This window comes from Notolepis coatsorum (assembly GCF_963971535.1).
Source record: "Notolepis coatsorum genome assembly, chromosome: 5".
Lineage (NCBI taxonomy): Eukaryota > Metazoa > Chordata > Actinopteri > Aulopiformes > Paralepididae > Notolepis > Notolepis coatsorum.
Genome location: NC_140169.1, coordinates 27,554,402 through 27,573,489, shown reverse-complemented (window position 1 = coordinate 27,573,489; position 19,088 = coordinate 27,554,402). Strand labels below are relative to the sequence as shown.

The following is a 19,088-nucleotide window of genomic DNA, read 5'->3' as shown; positions in this document are numbered from 1 at the left end:
TGTCTTCCCAAGCTCAAGACAGAGTGTGGGATCTTCTCTCCGACACACCTGCTCCTCAAGACTTGTATTCAAGTGTGCAGAAGTATTCTTCTCATGGTTGACAAATCATTTATGTACAATTTCAGGGTTGAGGGAACCAAAGGAGAGGCCAAGTTCCAGATCCCCAACACAGTTGGCTCTGACAGTGCCTGGTACACAGCTACAGCCATCAACAAGGCTGGAAGAGATACCACTCGCTGCAGAGTCAATGTTGAGGAGGACTTTGTTGAGCCTGCACCAGAGAGGAAGCTTGTCATTCCCAAAGGAACCTACAAGGCCAAGGACATTGCACCTCCAGCGGTGGAACCTCTGCATCTTCGCTATGGTCAGGATCAATGGGAGGAGGGAGACCTTTATGACAAAGAGAAGCAACAGAAACCATCCTTCAAGAAGAAGCTGACCTCTGTCAGAATGAAGCGTTTTGGTCCAGTTCACTTTGAATGCAGACTGACCCCTATTGGTGACCCCACTATGGTCGTTGAGTGGTTGCATGATGGCAAACCCCTGGCAGCTGCTAACAGGTTGCGCATGGTCAGTGAATTTGGCTACTGCAGTCTTGACTATGAGGTGGCCTATGCTAGAGACAGTGGTGTCATCACCTGCAGATCTACTAACAACTTTGGAGTTGACCAGACTTCAGCAACCCTAATTGTTAAAGACGAGAAGGGCCTTGTTGAGGAAACACAGATGCCCGAGGGCATGAAGGGAGCACACCGAATTGATGAGATGGAGCGCATGGCTCATGAGGGCGGAATCTATGGAGTCAGTGCCGAGGAGGAAACTGATAAGATGAAGCCAGAGATTGTCCTGCTGCCTGAACCAGTCACAGTGCTGGAAGGTGACATTGCAAGATTCCGTTGCAGAGTGACTGGTTATCCAACACCCAAGGTTAACTGGTACATCAATGGACAACTTATTCGCAAGAGCAAGAGATACAGACTTCGCTATGATGGTATTTACTACCTAGAGATTGTAGATATCAAGTCATATGATGCAGGAGAGGTCAAGGTGGTAGCAGACAGCAACCTGGGCACAACTGAATATGTGGTGAAGCTGGAGATCAGAGAGAGAGAGGACCTCAGGGCTGTTCTCCGCCATGCTCCAGAGGCTAAAGCCCCTGAGGCTCGCCATGAGCCTGGAAAGACATCGTTTGACGTTGTAAAGGGTGAGCAGCCTACCGATGACAGTCAGCTGAAACATGTGGTTAAACTGAAGAAGACCCAGAGAAACGTCCATGAGAAATCTACAGAGCATACTGAGGAGCTAAAGACCAAGTTCAAACGCAGGACAGAGGAAGGCTACTATGAGTCTGTCGCTGCTGTGGAGCTCAAGTCTCGCAAGAAGGACGAGTCTTATGAGGATTTGCTGAAGAAGACAAAGGAGGAACTGCTTCACCGTAAGAAGCAGAAGGAGGAGGCTGATAGAAAGGAGGCAGAGCGTCGCAAACTCACAGCTACGCCTTTGAAACCAGAGAGGCTCAAGCTCTCTGCCAGCATGGAGGCTCCCAAGATCGTGGAACGCATTACCAGCCAGACAGTATCCCAGCATGACGAGGTTAAGTTCCGAGTCAGAGTAGTGGGCCGACCAGAACCTGAGTGCCAGTGGTTCAAGAACGGCGTTCAGCTGGAGAAAACAGACCGCATCTACTGGTACTCGCCTGAGGACCATGTATGGGAGTTGGTGATCAAAGATGTGAGAGCTGAAGATTCTGCTAGCATCATGGTCAAAGCCATTAATGTTGCTGGCGAGACTTCAAGCCATGCGTTCCTGTTGGTGCAAGGTAAAATGAATTAAGCATTTAAAGTTGCATCATAATCATATAACATTACACATTTCTTCATAGTGTAAATCAGTATAATATACGTCAAATTTACAAAACTGTTTCCCCCATTCATCTCTGTAGGAAAGCAAGTTATCAACTTCACTCAGAAACTGGAAGACACCGAAGCCAAGGAGAAGGACACCATGGCTACTTTTGAGTGTGAGACCAACGAGCCTTTCATTAAGGTCAAATGGATGAAGAACAACATGGATATCTTCACTGGAGACAAATACAGGATGCACTCTGACAGACAGGTTCACTTCCTATCTGTGCTGATCATCGGTATGAAGGATGAGGACGAGTACAGCTGTGTGGTTATCGATGATAACTCTGTCAGGACCACCGCCAAGCTTATTGTTGAAGGTAGGTATAGTTTAAAAAAAACAAAAAACAAATGCACATGTGTTGACTTTGTCAGAGAGCTTGAATCGTGTGTTTTGAGGAAGGTGTTTCTAATGGAACTTGCCAACAGGTGCACCACTGGAGATCATCAAGCAGCTGGAGAGCACTGAGGTGCCAGAGACCTACTCTGGAGAGTTTGAGTGTGTCGTGTCTCGCGAGGACTCTGATGGAATCTGGTACTTTGGAGAGAAGGAGCTCTCCTCCCCCAGCGCCAAGTACGTCACGGTCTCCCGCCGCGGAAGACACTCTCTGTCTGTGAAGGATGTGAAAAAAGAGGACCAGGGCAAATACTCCTTCAAAGTGGGCGACTTGAAGACGAGCGCCTCTCTTAAGATGAAGGGTAAGTTATTTGACCCGTTGTTTTATTTATTTATTTGTATTTATTTATTTGTTTGCTGCTAAAGAGTCCTTGTGAAAAACGCTATATAAATGTAATGCACTGTTATTATTATTTTTGAAGACTTCCCTTACATTCTCAAATTTGGCCACATGAACCAATTACCCGGAGGTTCCATGGAGCAAGATCCCATTTTGCCAGTCTAATTTCTTTCTTCAAAATGATTTTAGTTCCAGAAGAGGAAAAAGTAACGTTTATTCTGAAAGGAGTGAAATCATGTTTTGAAGCTTTCTGTGTTCTACTTCTCAGTGCGCCCCGTCACCCTGATGCAGCCACTGACCGACCTGACCGTCTGTGAGGGAGACATTGCCAACATGGAGGTGAAGTTCTCCCAGGAGAACGTTGAGGGATCCTGGATGAAGAACGGAAAGCCCATCACTGCCTCAGGCCGTGTCCACATGGTTATTGACAAACAGATCCACAAACTCCTGATTGAGGACACCATCAAGGATGACTTTGGAATGTACTCCTTTGTGGTCCCTGATCAGGAGATCACAACCACCGCCAAGCTGGTCATTCAGAGTAAGACACATGACATAATTTTAAATATATGCTTTAGTCATGAAGCATGAACCAAGGCAGTTGTTACAAACAAAGTCTGTTGATAATGCTTCTGATTGTTTGGATACCATTAGAACAAATAGTCAGTGTGGTGGGGTGACAGGAGGTCAAGGTAGAGTGCTCGTCTGGTAACCAGAAGGTTCCTGTGTCGAAGTGTCCTCAACCCTTGACCAGGTTACTGAGTTTATGTTGGATCTTGTGTTTCAGCTATTGGCATCTTGATTCCGCTGAAGGATATGACTGCCGTTGAGGGAACCAAGGCTGTCCTGGAGACTAAGATCTCAGCTCAGGATATCAGCTCAGTGAAATGGTACCACAATGACAAGCTTCTGGTGGCCAGTGAGAGAACCAAGCTGGTGGCGAAAGGAGCCAAGCAGCGTCTGGTGTTCAACAGGACCTTCGCCTCTGACGAGGGACACTACAAACTGGTGGTTGGCAAGACCGACACCAGCTGCAAACTTACCATTCAGAGTAAGTTATTCTGCTTTCAGTCAATGAATCAATGCACGTCTTATTATTAATGAATCGCTTGCAACCTAAACTCTTCTTTCCCGCACAGCTGTACAAATCACAACACCAATGAAGGACATGGTGTGCGCAGAGTCTGAGCATGTCACTTTTGAAGTGGAGGTTTCTCATCCTGGCATTGATGCTTTCTGGATCTTCAAGAGACAGCAGATCAAATCTGGTCTTAAGTACAAGATGGAGTCCAAGGGCAAGCGACACACCTTGATTGTCTTGAATGCCATGAAGGATGTGGAGGGAGAATACACGTTCTCTGCTGGTGAGAAGATGTGCAGTGCCACGCTCACTGTATCAGGTATGCTAACTGTTTCCTTGTTCTCACTTTAATATTTAACAATAATCTAATTCAATATTGATAGTTCAAGGATTATCAAAACTAGATGAACTATAGACATTTCGATCATATCTATATTCAGGGGGAATAACCTAACTATTTTTGCATCACCAGGTGGAGCTATCACGAAGCCCCTACATGACATGATCGTGGCCGACTCCCAGACCGCTGAGCTGGAGTGTGAAGTAGCCAACCCCACCGCAGAGGGCAAGTGGCTGAAGGATGGAAAGGATGTTGAGTTCAACGACAACATCATGAGTGAGGTGAAAGGAGTGGTTAGACGCCTGGTCATCATCATCACCAAGGCTTCAGACATGGGGGAGTACACCTACCAGGTGGCCACATCCAAGACATCTGCCCAACTCAGGGTTGAGGGTAAGTACTAGTGATCTGAGCTGCCAGATAGTCTGTTACACCCCTGCTTCACCTTAATGCAGATTTATTAATGCAGATTTATTCCGCTGAATCCCCCCTGCTTCACCTTAATGCAGATTTATTCTGCTGAATCCCCCCTGCTTAAAGTTAATGCTGATTCATTCAGTTGAATCCCCCCTGCTTCAAGTTAATGCTGATTCATTCAGCTGAATCCCCCCTGCTTCAAGTTAATGCTGATTCATTCAGCTGAATCCCCCCTGCTTCAAGTTAATACTGATGAATTCCTGATTTTTTTAATGAAAAACTAGTAGATATGAAGTTGATGTAAGGTCACATCTCCAACTCTTGTAATCAAATGTATCACTTGAAATAATCCCACAAAGGTGACTCTTATAGTAATATTTCAGTCTTCAAGTCTTCAACTCCAGTCAAGAAATGAAGGGCAGAGTATAACGAAAAGTATAGCATTTTGAAATGGGAAATATGTGTGAACCTTGCATTAACCTTTGATGTTTTATTCTATAGCTGTGAAAGTCAAGAAGACCCTGAAGAACTTGAATGTAGTCGAGACACAGGAGGCTGTGTTCGGTCTGGAGCTGACCCACGAGAATGTGAGGGGATCACAGTGGATCAAGAACGGTGTGGAGATCCGTCCCAGTGACAAATATGAGATCACTATTGTGGGAACCGTCCACACCTTGAAGATAAACAACTGCGTTGGACAGGATGAGTCAGTATATTCGTTCAAACTGGGGAAACTGTCTGCAAACGCCAGACTGAATGTTGAGAGTAAGTTGGTATTTTACCCACATCATTTGAAATCACAGTACAATGTCAAGTATATGGGCTGGTCATCAATAATCTAAATGGACACATATGGGTATTTGTCAGAAAGCTTGAATTGATCATTTATAATCCCCTCCCCCCACAGCAATCAAGATTGTGAAGAAGCCAAAGGATGTGACCTCACTGCTGGGCGCTACTGCTACATTTGAGCTGAGCCTGTCTGAGGATGACATCCCTGTCAAGTGGATGTTTAAAAACAAGGAGCTGAAGCAAAATGACCACTACAAGATATTCTTTGAGAAGAAGAACCACAAGCTTGTCGTCCACGATGTGGAAAACAGCAAGGAAGGAGAATACACAGCCATGGTGGGACACATGCATTGCAGTGCTAGACTCACTGTGGAGTGTAAGTGTTTTCTTGACAGTTTAATTCCAACTGTACACATTCACATAATCCCCCAGCCCTTACCATCCACACCAGTTTCTCTCACACCTCTGACTTCACTGCATTATAATTTATTCTTAGATTCTTATAGATAGGCTCTTAAACAAGTACAACTAAACACAAGTGGAAACAGACGGCAACCTTGTCAGTCTCCTCAACATTTCATGTAGTCCTTCAAAATCAACTTATTATTTTGTACATACATTTCTTATCCTACCGGTGGGCAAGCAAACATATCTGCAATTCATCTAGTAGAAAAATGAACACCTCAAAGAGTTCAGTCCACAGCGTTCTACCCCACTGTTTTTGGAGCTGACTCACAAGGTTTCCCTAATTAATCTAAACTTAAAATGTATAGATAAAAGTAATATAATTCAGAAGCAAATATTTATTATGTTTTATTGTTTTGTTTTATTCAGCTCTGCGTGTCACCAAACCCATGAAGAACGTTGCAGTCTCAGAGTCCCATGAAGCCTCTTTCGAGTGTGAAGTTTCTCACTTCAACGTCCCGTCCTCCTGGATGAAGAACGGTGTGGAGATTGAGATGAGTGAGAAGTTCAGGATCGTGGTCCAGGGCAAACTTCACCAGATGAAGATCATAAACACTAGTAGAGATGATGCTGCAGAGTACACATTTGTCTGTGGAAACGACAAAGTCTCTGCAACTCTGACTGTTAACCGTGAGTTTATATCTCTTATCTGTGTAATACTATAATTGATTTAGTCTCCAAACAAAAACTGAAGTAAACATTTTAGGCATGGAGCAGTATGATGCTCCATGCCTTTAGGCAGGTATCTACAGTATGATGGTTTGTATGCGGCTCACAACAGTGACTCTTGTTCTCTTCCATCTAGTAAAGTATATATAACATAAGATAATAACAAATTAGATTTAAATGGTTGTTTAACTAACATTTCATTGTTTTTAACCAGCCATTGTAATCACCACAATGCTGGCGGATCTGAACGCCAAGGAGAAAGACACCATTACTTTTGAGGTGAACGTGAACTATGAGAGCATCACCTACAAGTGGCTGAAGAACGGAGTGGAGATTCGCTCCACAGACAGATGCCAGGCTCGCTGCAAACAGCTGACTCACACGCTGAGCATTCGCAATGTGCACTTTGGTGACACAGGAGAGTACACCTTCATGGCTGGCTCTGTCAAAACATCAGCCAAGCTTTATGTTGAAGGTAAGTGGTCTTTTTAGTTACAAAAGAAAAATAATGACCATATAATAACCTTATGAAAACAATTATAATGATACATGAATAAATGGCAAGTATGCTGCATGTCCACTGTGTGTTATTAAAGAACTTTACATATGTCTTTTTGTGCCGCAGCTCGTGTGGTTGCATTCTCCAAGGATTTGAAAGATCTCAAGATCACAGAGAAGAAGAGGGCCACCTTTGAATGTGAAATTTCTGAGGCAAATGTTCATGTTATCTGGATGAAAGATGGACAAGAGCTGGAAATGTCCGACAGGTATTTGTCCTGCATCTTTACATTTGAGATATAGTATTGGAAACTGATTGTATGTCAATATAATGTCTCAAGGTGTCAATATAATGTCTTAAAGTGTCAATGTAATGCATTTGAAGTGTTAATGGCACCCATTCAGGCACTATAGAAAATAGTTAGCTTATGACAATATGTGGTTCAATACTATTTGCGCACTGTGCGTTGTCCCCATACAAATTAATTAAAAAGGATGAAAAAATAAAATGAACAAAACCACACATACCCACGACCCATGCGTCCGACAAAACATCCCTAATAGATCGCGAGTGAGCGAGTCAGTGATCCCAATTTGCCAAGCATTAGTGGCATTCCTGCAGTGGCATTCCTGCGTGCCATGGGAAAAAGAAAGATAATAGTTAAAACAAAATGCAGGGAGAAATGTCTTAATTGTCCTCTCTGTTGTCTCTCTCTCTCTCTCTCTCTCTCTCTCTCTCTCTCTCTCTCTCTATTTCTCTCTCTCTCTCGCTCTCTCTCTCTCCTTCTCTTTGCAGATACAAAGACTCCTCTGAGAAGTTTATTCACCGTCTAATAATCCACTCAGCTCGCCTGTCAGATGTTGGAGAGTATACTGTGGTGGCCGGAGCCAGCATGTCCAAGGCTCGGCTGACCGTGGAAGGACGTGACGTTAAGATCTCTGAGCCCGCTGAAAGGGACATCACTGTGAGTACTAGCTTGAGTGCTCAGCTGATACTAGTTGAATCATACATACATATACATACTTAGTATTGTTGAAGCTCACAGATACCAAGAACTGATCACACAATGTTATTTGGTAATACTGTTATGATGTTTATTAATAGTAATACTGTAACAAAATGTGATGGGGGGGATGATGCAATATAACCAGATGAATGCTTTGAATGTTTTCAAAATGTAATAAAATCGTTTAAAACATTACTATCATTGTCAATAAGAGTGCTTAAATCGGTATTCTGTATTGACAAGCGCTCAAAATGAAATGCTATTGGTGAATCTCTAATAAATATAAATATTTCATATATTTCATCTCTAGGTTGTTGAGAAACAAAGAGCCAACTTTGAGTTTGAGTTGAATGAGGATGATGTTGAGGGCCGCTGGCTCAGGAATGGAGTGGAGATCCAGTTCTCAACTGAGAAGAGGTTGAACTATGTGACCATCAAGAAGCTCCATCGCCTGATCATCTCTGAGACCTTCAGGAGTGATGCTGGAGAATATACCTTCTTAGCTGGCAAGAACAAGAGCACCATGCACCTTCACGTGAGAAGTAAGTGGCACTTCTCCAATCACAAAATGGAAATGTCACAAGGAAATACTGCCAGACGTTTGATCGTCCAGCCTTCAAGATCAAACTCAAACTCATAATGTTGATTTATAAAAATGTTATATCACTGATTTTCATGTCATTATTAGGTGCTAGGTCTGTATTTCCTCTCTATGTGCTTTGATCAACTCTACTTTTCAGTGAATATCTGGTGTAAATCAGTAAGATTTCATGATCCATTACTATTCGAAGCTGAGGGCACAAGTCATGGATGTCCTTTTACCACCAATTAATTTAAGATGGAGCTGAAAATAACTTTTTGTGTTCTGTTTTGTTTGTTTCCTCTCCTCTCCAGTCCCAGAGCCCCCTCAGATCATCCGGGACATGCAGCCCCTTTCTGTGGAGGCTGGCAAACCAGCCCGTTTCTCAGTGCAGGTGTCTGGCGTGCCACAGCCACAGGTGTTCTGGTACAAGAACTCCCAGGCTCTGTCCGCCGGCTTCAAGTGCAAGTTCCTGCACGAAGGAAACGAGCACACGCTGCTCCTGATCGAAGTCTTCCCAGAGGACGCCGCCATCTACAACTGTGAGGTCAAGAATGACTTCGGGGAGGCAACCAGCTCAGCTTCTCTCAATGTGGAAGGTATGTCGATAAATGTATACGTATAAAAATAAGAAATTACATTGGTTTCTATTCAAGTTCATATACATTGACACAATTACAGCTCTTGTGTATACTTTATTTGCTAAATACAATGAATGTACTAGAATGTGTCTTTTACCCTAGTGCCAGTTACCCTAACCCTATATTAACTAACTAACTTGCAAAAGGTACACAATACGACAACAGGACATGCCATACATTGCACAGGGACAGCACCACAAACAATAGAGAGTAGAAATATAATAAATAATACATAAACAACGATTAAATTGTATACATAATATAACAATTTTAAATGTATTGTCGTTGCTCAACTACAAGTACAGACTACAATGAAATAATGTTGGCATCTAACCAGAGTGCAAAGGAGCAGTAATGTTCATTGCAGTATACAGTATAACAAGTCAATGGTATGGAGAATATATGACAAAGCTACAGTGTAAATTAGATTAGATTCAAATGCATTGTCATTATACAGCACAAGTACAGTACAACAAAAATAAGTTCGATTTGAATTCAGTTTGAGTTTATTTAAAAAAAGGACAGTACATTTCTGTAAATTTATCAGTTTTAGCCAGCTGGCTAATTCGCAACATTGGCAAGATGTTATAAGACCGACCATACACCTAGAACAGAAGCATTAAAAGTAAAACACAGTATTTACAACACAATCCAACATAATAGTAAAAGCAATAACAAAATACACAATGAACTGATTAAAAGTGATCACATGTTTGATAGTTAATAACCAGGCCTTGAGTCTTTTTGTAAAGGTGTGGTAGGTAGCACAGTGTCTTATTTCAGTTGGTAGGATGTTCCAAAACTGAGTGTCTCTGACTGCAAAACAGGACTGACTGAGGCCATGGTTACACTGGTGGACCTAAACGCCACAGTACAGTCCCCTCTCTGGGTAGATCTTGTGGACCTAGCATGATGAATGACTTCATAGGGATAGGTTTGTCATAAAAACATCTAGGGCTGTCTTAAATACTTCGAAGCTTCGTTCGATGGCACAAGCTTCGAACATAAAAAAAAAAATCGAAGATAAAAAAATAAAAATAAAAATAAATCAGAAAAAAAAATTCTATTTGTTTTTCAATTTTTTTTTACTTCTATTTGTGTGTGTGTGTGTGTGTGTGTGTGTGTGTGTGTGTGTGTGCGCGCGCATGGGGCCATTGGGTGGGGCCGGGGGACAAATACACTGGAGGAAAGTAACCCAGCTCAGCACTGCCCAAATTATATCATCACTAGTGCCTCATCATCCTCAAACACATATACACCTACATGCCTTGTAGAATTCCACACATAAGAAAGAAAGATACTGGGATGAATAAACAAAATAGGAACTAAAATGTAGAAATGCATGCAATACATAAATAAATATGAATCTCCATATATGAAATAGAACATTTAGATAAGGTGCTACTGAGATGTTTTGGTGAGTTCTTTGTTTTTTTGTGGAAGTAGCCCTTCGTAAAAATGCATGAACATTCACTGATAATTGGTCTGTAGTGGAGTCTACAAGGTCTACATTGCCGGACCATGTAGAATCCGGACCTTGTAGACTGACATAATTCTGTGCATAGTTTAGTCTACACAGGCCATATTTCAAATAATCAAAATCTTACTTCATTCATCTTAAACATTCTTGATTTGGGGGATTGGTAGTTCCCATGAAATCTGAAGTTGTTCAAACGACAACAGCGATCCACCTTGAATTAAATCACACAGCCGAGTGAAACCTTGTTGGCTGCGTCACAGTCACGAAAGGGGCTACTTAATTCATTAATCCAATCCACTTTATTTATAGAGCACATTTAAAAACAACAAAGTTTACCAAAGTGCTGTACAAGTCCCACAACATAAGATAAAAAAATAAAAATTAAATAAAAATATATATAAAGAAAAAAATCAATATTTTTTTGGAGCCTCGAATTAAAATCGAAGCTCGGTCCCGAAGCGTCGATTGCCAAAAAAAGCTTCGAAGGTCAGCCCTAGAAACATCACTATCAAGTTTAGGCTTCAATGTCAATTTAATCAAGCGCTCCATATTTTTACTAAAGCGGTATTTCATCCAGGTCTGATTATAACTGATTTCTTGCCTCTTGTGTTTTTCCTTCACAGTATCTGAGGCTGGTTCTTCTGAAGCCGGAGCATCTGTCTCTCGCCCCGTACTTATCTCCCCCGTCCATGACCAGCTGGTCAGCGAGGGAGAGGCTGCCAACTTCGAGTGCAGTGTCTCTGGCGAAGGTAGCTGTCAATCCCGTTTGATTCATTTTATTGTTTTGAAAACAGTTTGCTGTTAGCGCCACACCGTCTGCACAGGAAATTGTGTTGTTTTGTGAAGGAATCGTATAATAAAGTATTAATAATTGTAATCATTTATCGATAATAATAAAAGATTATCCTCTAGTGATGAACGATCCCTCTTTGTCTCCAGATCTAAAGGTCTCCTGGTACCGTGACGGCAGAGAGATCAGACAGTCAGATATGTACAAGATGTCTCACTATGGTGACACCTGCCAGCTGGAGGTCTGTAGCGTTCGCCCCGATTTGGAGGGGGAATACTCTTGTGTTGCCAAAAACTGGGGAGGAAGCGTGTCATGCGCTGCAACTTTGAGGCTTGATGGTGAGTTTCGTGTTGAAGTGGTAAGAATCGCTGGGCTTTACAGACGAGAGGATTTGATTGTTCATATTCAGCGTTGTGGGCCTTACTCCCTGCATGGGCTTCAGCGGTCTAACTGATACTTTCTATGCAACAGAAAGCATTGCTCTTAACGTCACACATACAGGCAAGTGTGTCAGCCATGTTAAACTGTTTTCCATAATCAGGATTCCTCTTTGCAGGACCAGGGCTAAGAGAGAATGTTGCATTATAATCTCAGTGGTGTGCCTCATCACAGCTTGTCCAGTCTCAAGGAAGCATCTATTGGCCAGAAACCAACTTTAATAAGCCAATAGAAAGCTACATAGTTGAGAAGTTGCAAGGTTTCATGCATAACAGCCCCCAAACAGCTTTGGCAACTTCAACAGACACGCGCCGCTTTGATGTGAACTTCAGGTCTTGACAATGCCGATGCTACATACCCTACCACATGTCCCATAATGGCCACCACAACTCAACGTGTAGATAGATAGGCAGTCACCAGGGTGGGCACCTCCCTTCACTGGTGTTTTGTCAAGTTAGGCCCACGACACCATGGGAAGGCTCAACAGTTACATGACGCATCCCAGAGCCACCCCCGCTCTCATGTTCTCTTTGCACTCCCAGACTCACTATAAATCACAGATGATAATGTGTTATGTATGGCTTCATGTCTTCTATTCTTAAACCTGGATGATAGTTTTAATTTTTTTTTACTAGGAACTTCATTATTTCAGAGGAATAACTCTTTATTTCAGAGGGTTAAATCCTACAGTAGGAACCTCGGGAATGTAGTTTCCAGTTTCTCTGCACACTTGAGCATAATGGAAATAATCCAGACAAGTTTGACTGCATGAAATTAAACTGGAAACCAGCCTTTATCACCTCCCCTAACTGACTGATCCTGCCTCCCAAAGCTCCATCCAACTTTGCTCTGGCAAACTGTCACACAAAGTAACCTGAAGAAGCCAGTCACCATTGATGTGTTGACCTAATTCCTATTGTTATTATACTCTTTCTTATTGCGCAGATGAAAACATGCGTGCCGTAGCTAGGCAGAGTTTGTCCGGGGTGACAATGCTAAGTAAGAGAACGGGCTTCCTGTCGCCCCACGGTGTTGAGTTTACAGAGACCGTCTCTGAGAGTTCCTCTATGTCCGCAACTACGTCGTCCTCTTGGAGGAACGTCGAGATTCAGCTGAAAAGCTCAGAGGACGTGAGGATCCCAGCAGTCCCCAAACTGCTGCTGGAGATGAGTGATGTCCAGGTGGAAAGTGGCGAGGTGGCAGAGTTCAGCTGCTCATTTGATGGGCAGCCCTTCACCGGGGTAGAGTGGGACCATAATGGCCAGAACCTGGCAGACATGGAGAGGGTGAGGAGCTGTCAGAGTGGATGCCTGTTGTCCCTGGTCATCCAGGGTGTCGGTGTGGGAGACCAGGGGGTTTATCGCTGCACCGCCACCAATATACACGGCCTGAACAGCACCTCCGCCCAGCTCACTGTGGAAGGTGGTTATTGTTTTATTTTTTTCAATCCGTCTCTCCAGCCACTGGTCATTCCACCTGTTCATCCGCTCTTCCTGCTTCCTCCCTTCCCTCTACACCTTTAATATGTCCTGTAGACGGTAACCTGTTATAGCATAACACTTATTCTTTTGTAGATGGTTTGCAGTTCCTCCTTGGTTTGGCCAGTTTCACCAAGCTAACACCATCCTCCCATCCTACTAACCCCTTGAGTCGTGTCTAAAGCCTTATTCCCTCTCAACTGATCCCTAATCAATCTCCCTAACTTTATTCTCACCCAGCCAAAGAAGTGAATCTCAAAGCAGAAAACCTCATACCTACCGATTCTGTGCGTAGAGTGTGGCAGGCAGACAGGGAGTCCTCTAGCGATACTGCTGACAAACCGGAGTCTCTAGAGAAACTGGGACCATCACATCCGTCTTCCCAGAGACCCTTCAACGTCGTCAGCCATCTTTATTTCCCTGACTTCCTGCCTCACGATGAACACGGCCGAGGCCAACAGCCCGAGTTCCTGATCAAGCTGCCCCCAGAGCTGCTTGTCAAACACAGAGACAGCATATCCCTGTATTGCGTTATGAAGGGGTTGCAGACTCACTTTGTTATTCGGCTCCACAACCGGTTGAATGTGGAGGATTCTTCTTACTCTCTGAAACGCCACGGTCCTCTGTGCCGTCTAAGTGTTCAGAATGTGGGGCCAGGCCACGGGGCCACTTACACTGGCAATAATGCCAACTCAGCCTGGGATGCTGAGAGCAGCAAGGGGATGAAAGGTTGGCATCTGCATGCTTTGGTCCTTCCGCTAGCTTGGCCCTTCCTCTCACGACAATCCACTATTCACACTGCTTCCACCCCACACTGGCCAGGGCCACACCCAGCAGAGAGACACCTCCGAGGTTTAACCAATGTGTTTAGAGCAGGTCACTGATGTCGTGCTTTAAGAGAGAGAGAGGGTCACTCATACCACTGAGCAAAGACCAACCACTGTTAAACTGAATGACCAAATCGAAGCATGCCAGAATGTCAGTGTCGTAAAAATACACTTATGACAATATGGATGCACGGTCTGTCCAGCCCTAACAGTCTTGCACCATATAGATGGTATATGCTGTTCAGGGACGTTGTCATTAAACTAGATGTGCTTGTATCTTTACAGTGACTGAAGTGCAGGAGACTCGAGGCAAGCAGGAAACGAAAGGTAAATATCTGTGTTCATATTATTCCCATGTCACAATTTATCAGGAGCATTTTTGTCCTCGCTTTATTTTCGCACAGGATGTTGCTGCATCTTCGGAATCTCCGGGAGTAGCATGATTACAGTGTTTTGATGTAAATTGTGCTTTGTTGTTTTGACTGTGTTCAGATTCCCCTGGTAAGATTTTCTTTGGAATTTGGGTTATTTTGTTCTTATCTTTTAGATAATGTTAAGGTTAAAAAGTATGACAATCCATTTTAACTGATTTGTAGACATATCAGCTTTTTTGTTTTCGATGCAGGTGATAGAATCACTACATGTGACTTGATAAATTGTCACTATTCTACCCAGCTTTCTCTAGCTCCACCATCACAGTTGAAGACGAAACCCAGGAGTCTTACTACACCGGCCTTAAGTTACCAGACAAATCCAAAACTCTTGAACTCAAGCCAGAGTCCAAACGCTACTCTACCTCTTTAGAGAGGAAGAAAGAAAAGCCAGTTTTCCTCACGCAGCTCTCTCCAGCAACAGTGACTAATGGGGAGACGGCTAGATTTACCGTCACAGTGTCTGGCTTCCCTAAGCCCACTGTTCAGTGGTTCCACAATGGACATAGTGTAACCGTGTCCTCTGTTTATACATGTGTCCATGAGAAAGATGAATACAGTCTGATTATTAACAAGGTACAGAAGGAGTTTGAAGGAGAGTACTCTTGCACTGTAAGCAACAGGTTTGGCCAGTCGACCTGCAAATCACACCTCAATGTTCATGTCAAAGATCCAAAGAAGGAAAAAGTGATTGCGATCAAGGTTGAACCGATCGGCAGGCCGCCTGAATTCACTAAAACAATAGAGTCCGTAAAGTGTTTAGAGGGAGGACACATGTTCTTCAGGTACGTTGCGACAGGGAAACCTCTTCCAGATGTCCAGTGGCTGAAAGGCAGTGTCCACCTCCAGCCCAGCACCGTCTGTACCATTGTAAACATCCAGGATGGTTCTGGTTTCATCAACATGAAGAGCATCAAACAGGAGGATGCTGGTGTCTACACATGTAGGGCTGCTAATCAGTACGGGGAGGCGTCTTGTAGTGCTGATCTGGTTGTGTTAAAGGAACTCCTCTCTGGATCTGAAGTTCAGAAATCTTTAGTTCAGAAAACTGAAGGCTATAAAATATCAATGACTAAACAGGCCACAGTGTCCCGTTTGTACCAGGTCACCCTTCCAGGGCAGGACAGATCCGATCAGATGGTTTACACCATCGGCACAGAGGATAGACAGATCATTCCCAGTGAGCAGGTGGGCACCCTTAGAGAGCTAGATATCTCTGCTGCCACCGTTCATAAAGAGAGACTCACCCACCAGGCTGCAGTGCTGCACTCTCACGAGGTAGAGGAGAGGGTGTCGTTGGCCCCCACCCATCCACCTCATGTTTCAACCCTTCCTGTTAAACAGCTTCACATGGCAGCTTTTACATCTTCAGTCCAGGAAAGCCAGAAGATAATGGAACACTCTGAGCGTATGTTGAGCCCAGAGGTGGTGGAACTAGAGTGTGCTAAAGAGCAACGGTCCAAGCTCATGTCAGTCACAGCAGAGGAAGTCCTGCCTCTCACCATGGTGAGGCCAGATGCCTTAACTGACAGGAAACCACAACAGGTCAAGACCTCCACTGAACCCAGACAGGTTGTCAGCAGTCTCCAAGTAGAATCGACTCTACCAATCCTCAAAGAGACATCTGTTGTTACCCAGAGGCCAGAGGAGGAGAAGAGTTTCAGGGTCACTGAGGGAGTTAAGATTCTCTACTCAGCCCAGTTTACGGGTCAGTTGCCTGTGACAGAGAGACACACTGAGGCCCTGATAGCCTTAGAACCACCTACTAAACCACTGATAGAAAAGCAGCAGCCTAAGCCAGTTGTAGCACCAGTCAGTGAGACTAAAGTGAGATTATCGAAAGAACAGACGTTTGTGATACACAGACCAGCTCAGGAGAGTTTAGTCCCATGCAAAGACACAGTCTATAAATCTGCCATGAGCGCTGAAGAAAAGTACATGCTCCAGGCCGAGCACTCAGGACAGATTCCTGGTATAGAATCCGCCATGTCTCTGGAGTATCAGACAGAGGGAGAGCGCGTCATGCATCTCCAGGTCATCAGTGATCAGGATATCCTGCAGTCTGAGGGTAGGTTCACCAGTGAAAAGCCTTCACCAGATAATGCAGAAGCAAGGAAAAGTCCTACTTTGTCACATTCAGTCACTCAGGACGAACAGAGAGCTGTAGTTTGTGAGGGAATTTCCGAGTTTTCAGCAAAGACCAGCTCCATGTCCATTCAGCCAAAGAAAGAGGCACCGCCAACACTGTATCTTCAGTCAGTCCATCCTGTATCAGCATTGTCCAAGGAAGACATACTTACAATTACTAAACCAGACCAGCAGGTGGCAGCACTGAAGCAGGAGAAGGCCAGGAAGCATGCAGCCACCTTGGAGGAGAGGAGGCAGTTTACAGCAGATTATCACAAAGAGCTTGACGTGTCAGTCACAGGAGTTCAGTCACAGCTTAGAACAGAGCCCAGACCTCAGAACATCCTCCAGGTCTCTTCCCAGCCCATGCAGTTGCCAAAGGAGACCCCACTCACCAGTGATGTAAAACAGCAGCGTGCCCTGATCCAGAAGGAAGATCGCTGGAACATAATGCACTCTCTGAATGTGACAGACATTCAAACCCTGCAGGAGGGCCACACTTCTAGCCTGAAAGCTGACGAGAAAGTCAAGCCTCAGGTGAAAATTGAGCCCAAGATCCCTCGAAGGCCTATTTACATTGAAGAAAAAGCAGTTGCCACAGAGAGCTGCATCGTCTTAGAGGCAGCAGAGCAGGACTTTGCCGTTCAGATTCAGGAGGGCCAGTCAGTCAGACAGTCAGTGTTACTGGAGGAGAGACGAGTGATGACCGGAGAGCAGTCCAGTCACTTACACCAATCAGAGAGCTCTATTGTCACCGTTCAGACTCAGCCTAAGGGCGTTCTGTTTGTTCACGAGTCTCAAGGCGGACAAACTCTTCCCAAGGAGCTCACCTTTGTTATTCAGATTCCCAAACCTCAGAGTGTGAATATCAGACGTCAGCTGAGAGATGCTCTGCAGTCTGCCGTGGCCCGTGACCAGCCACTCTTACTGGCTGATGTAGTCGGCAAGCTAGAGGCTGTGGAAGTACAGGAAGTGAAGGTTCAGAGAGAGCCCAAACGGGCAATGTTTACATACCTTATCACAACAACAGGCGCCCCCATAGAAATCACAGTAGGCTTTGAGGGTGAATACCCTCAGACGGCTGACCTCAGGACTGAACTGCAGGCAGCTCTTCATTCTATAGTTTATCAAGAGCAGCATGTTCTTGCTTCAGAACAGCCAGGCACCATGCAGCTAGACAAACCTGAGAGACTGCAGGTCACCTCTGCCCGCTCCAAACAGGTGCTGTCGTCTGTGGTCGACACAGTGACGGTAGCAGAGACCGCAGTGGGCTTCCCTCCCACTACGTCTCAATCCGCCGCTGTTAAGACCGAGGCCAGAGCTTCTTTCCAGAGCGCCACGGTTCAGAGTCGGTCCGAGATCCACGAATCGAAGCAGGTCAGCAGGCATGAGGTCAGGTCAGTGACCGTCAGGTCAGAGGGGAGAGATGCTGGTGCCGCGGACATAACCGCCAACTTGCCTGTGGGCCAAGTCCCTGTCCAACAACATGTAGATATATCCATCCATAAAGAGACAAGGGAGGAGTATCTGTCTGAGGCCATCATGATTAGTGAAACGTCAGATAGCCGGGTAGATATTCCTGTCGTTGTGGAGTCACTGGAGGACGTTTGCACTGAAGATGGTGGTTTGGCTGTTTTTAGTACAACCATAAAGCATGGCACTAAGGTAAACTGGCTTTTCAAAGGAAAATTGGTGAAATCTGGCAAAGAGTTCACGTGTTCCAAAGAGCACGACACATACACACTAGTAATCAACAAGGTTGTGAAGGAGAAGCATCGAGGAGAATATGTCTGTGAGGCTGAGAATGAAGCCGGCAAGACCGCAACATCTTCAAGACTCACTGTAGTCCCAAGAGGTTGGAGAATGGGGAATATTTTGATATATTAATTATTATAAAATATTGACCTCTGTCGTGTGAAAATCTCATTACTCCAATTTTGGTATTTGCCTCTTTTTCCCCTCTTTTTTATTTTTACATTTTTTAATTAAAGGTTTCTCTGGTCATTTTAAAGAGGTTAAATGAGCCTAGAGTCCTTTCAAAACCCATGGTATAACTTCCAAAAATATGACTAACAATCTGAAACATTTACTTTTCTGGAGATATGAGTTTTCCACGAGGCAGCTGGGAAATATTAACTTTCCCAAATATTCATCCTTAACAACGGGATCTCCACGAATATCACTCCCACATCCCCACATCCATGTCCCTCCAGGGATCACCCACCTCACTCCCTTCCTCCATCACTGTTCACTCCCAATCCATCAGTGTTGAGTCCATCTCATTAGAGTCAGTGTTGACACTCTTTTCTTATATGTCCAAAGACATTTTAAAACTCTTTTAGAGAGTGTGCATGTTGATAGCTTCTTGTATACTCTTTTCCTATCT

The 19,088-nt window shown here is 44.3% G+C and overlaps 1 protein-coding gene across 1 annotated transcript in view; it reads left to right on the top strand.

Annotated features, from left to right (window-relative positions):
• The window catches only part of LOC311228135 (titin-like), a gene marked incomplete at its 5' end in the record, with an annotated part of 258,753 nt that overhangs the window by 21,496 nt on the left and 218,169 nt on the right, over positions 1–19,088 (top strand). The window contains 20 exon segments of the mRNA XM_084314050.1: positions 126–1,819; positions 1,943–2,224; positions 2,334–2,603; positions 2,910–3,182; positions 3,429–3,692; positions 3,781–4,041; positions 4,195–4,455; positions 4,981–5,244; positions 5,387–5,647; positions 6,106–6,366; positions 6,620–6,880; positions 7,031–7,172; positions 7,700–7,868; positions 8,221–8,452; positions 8,805–9,089; positions 11,235–11,360; positions 11,551–11,739; positions 12,785–13,261; positions 13,558–14,046; positions 14,820–18,557. Coding sequence (XP_084170176.1) covers positions 126–1,819; positions 1,943–2,224; positions 2,334–2,603; positions 2,910–3,182; positions 3,429–3,692; positions 3,781–4,041; positions 4,195–4,455; positions 4,981–5,244; positions 5,387–5,647; positions 6,106–6,366; positions 6,620–6,880; positions 7,031–7,172; positions 7,700–7,868; positions 8,221–8,452; positions 8,805–9,089; positions 11,235–11,360; positions 11,551–11,739; positions 12,785–13,261; positions 13,558–14,046; positions 14,820–18,557 — 10,199 coding nt within the window.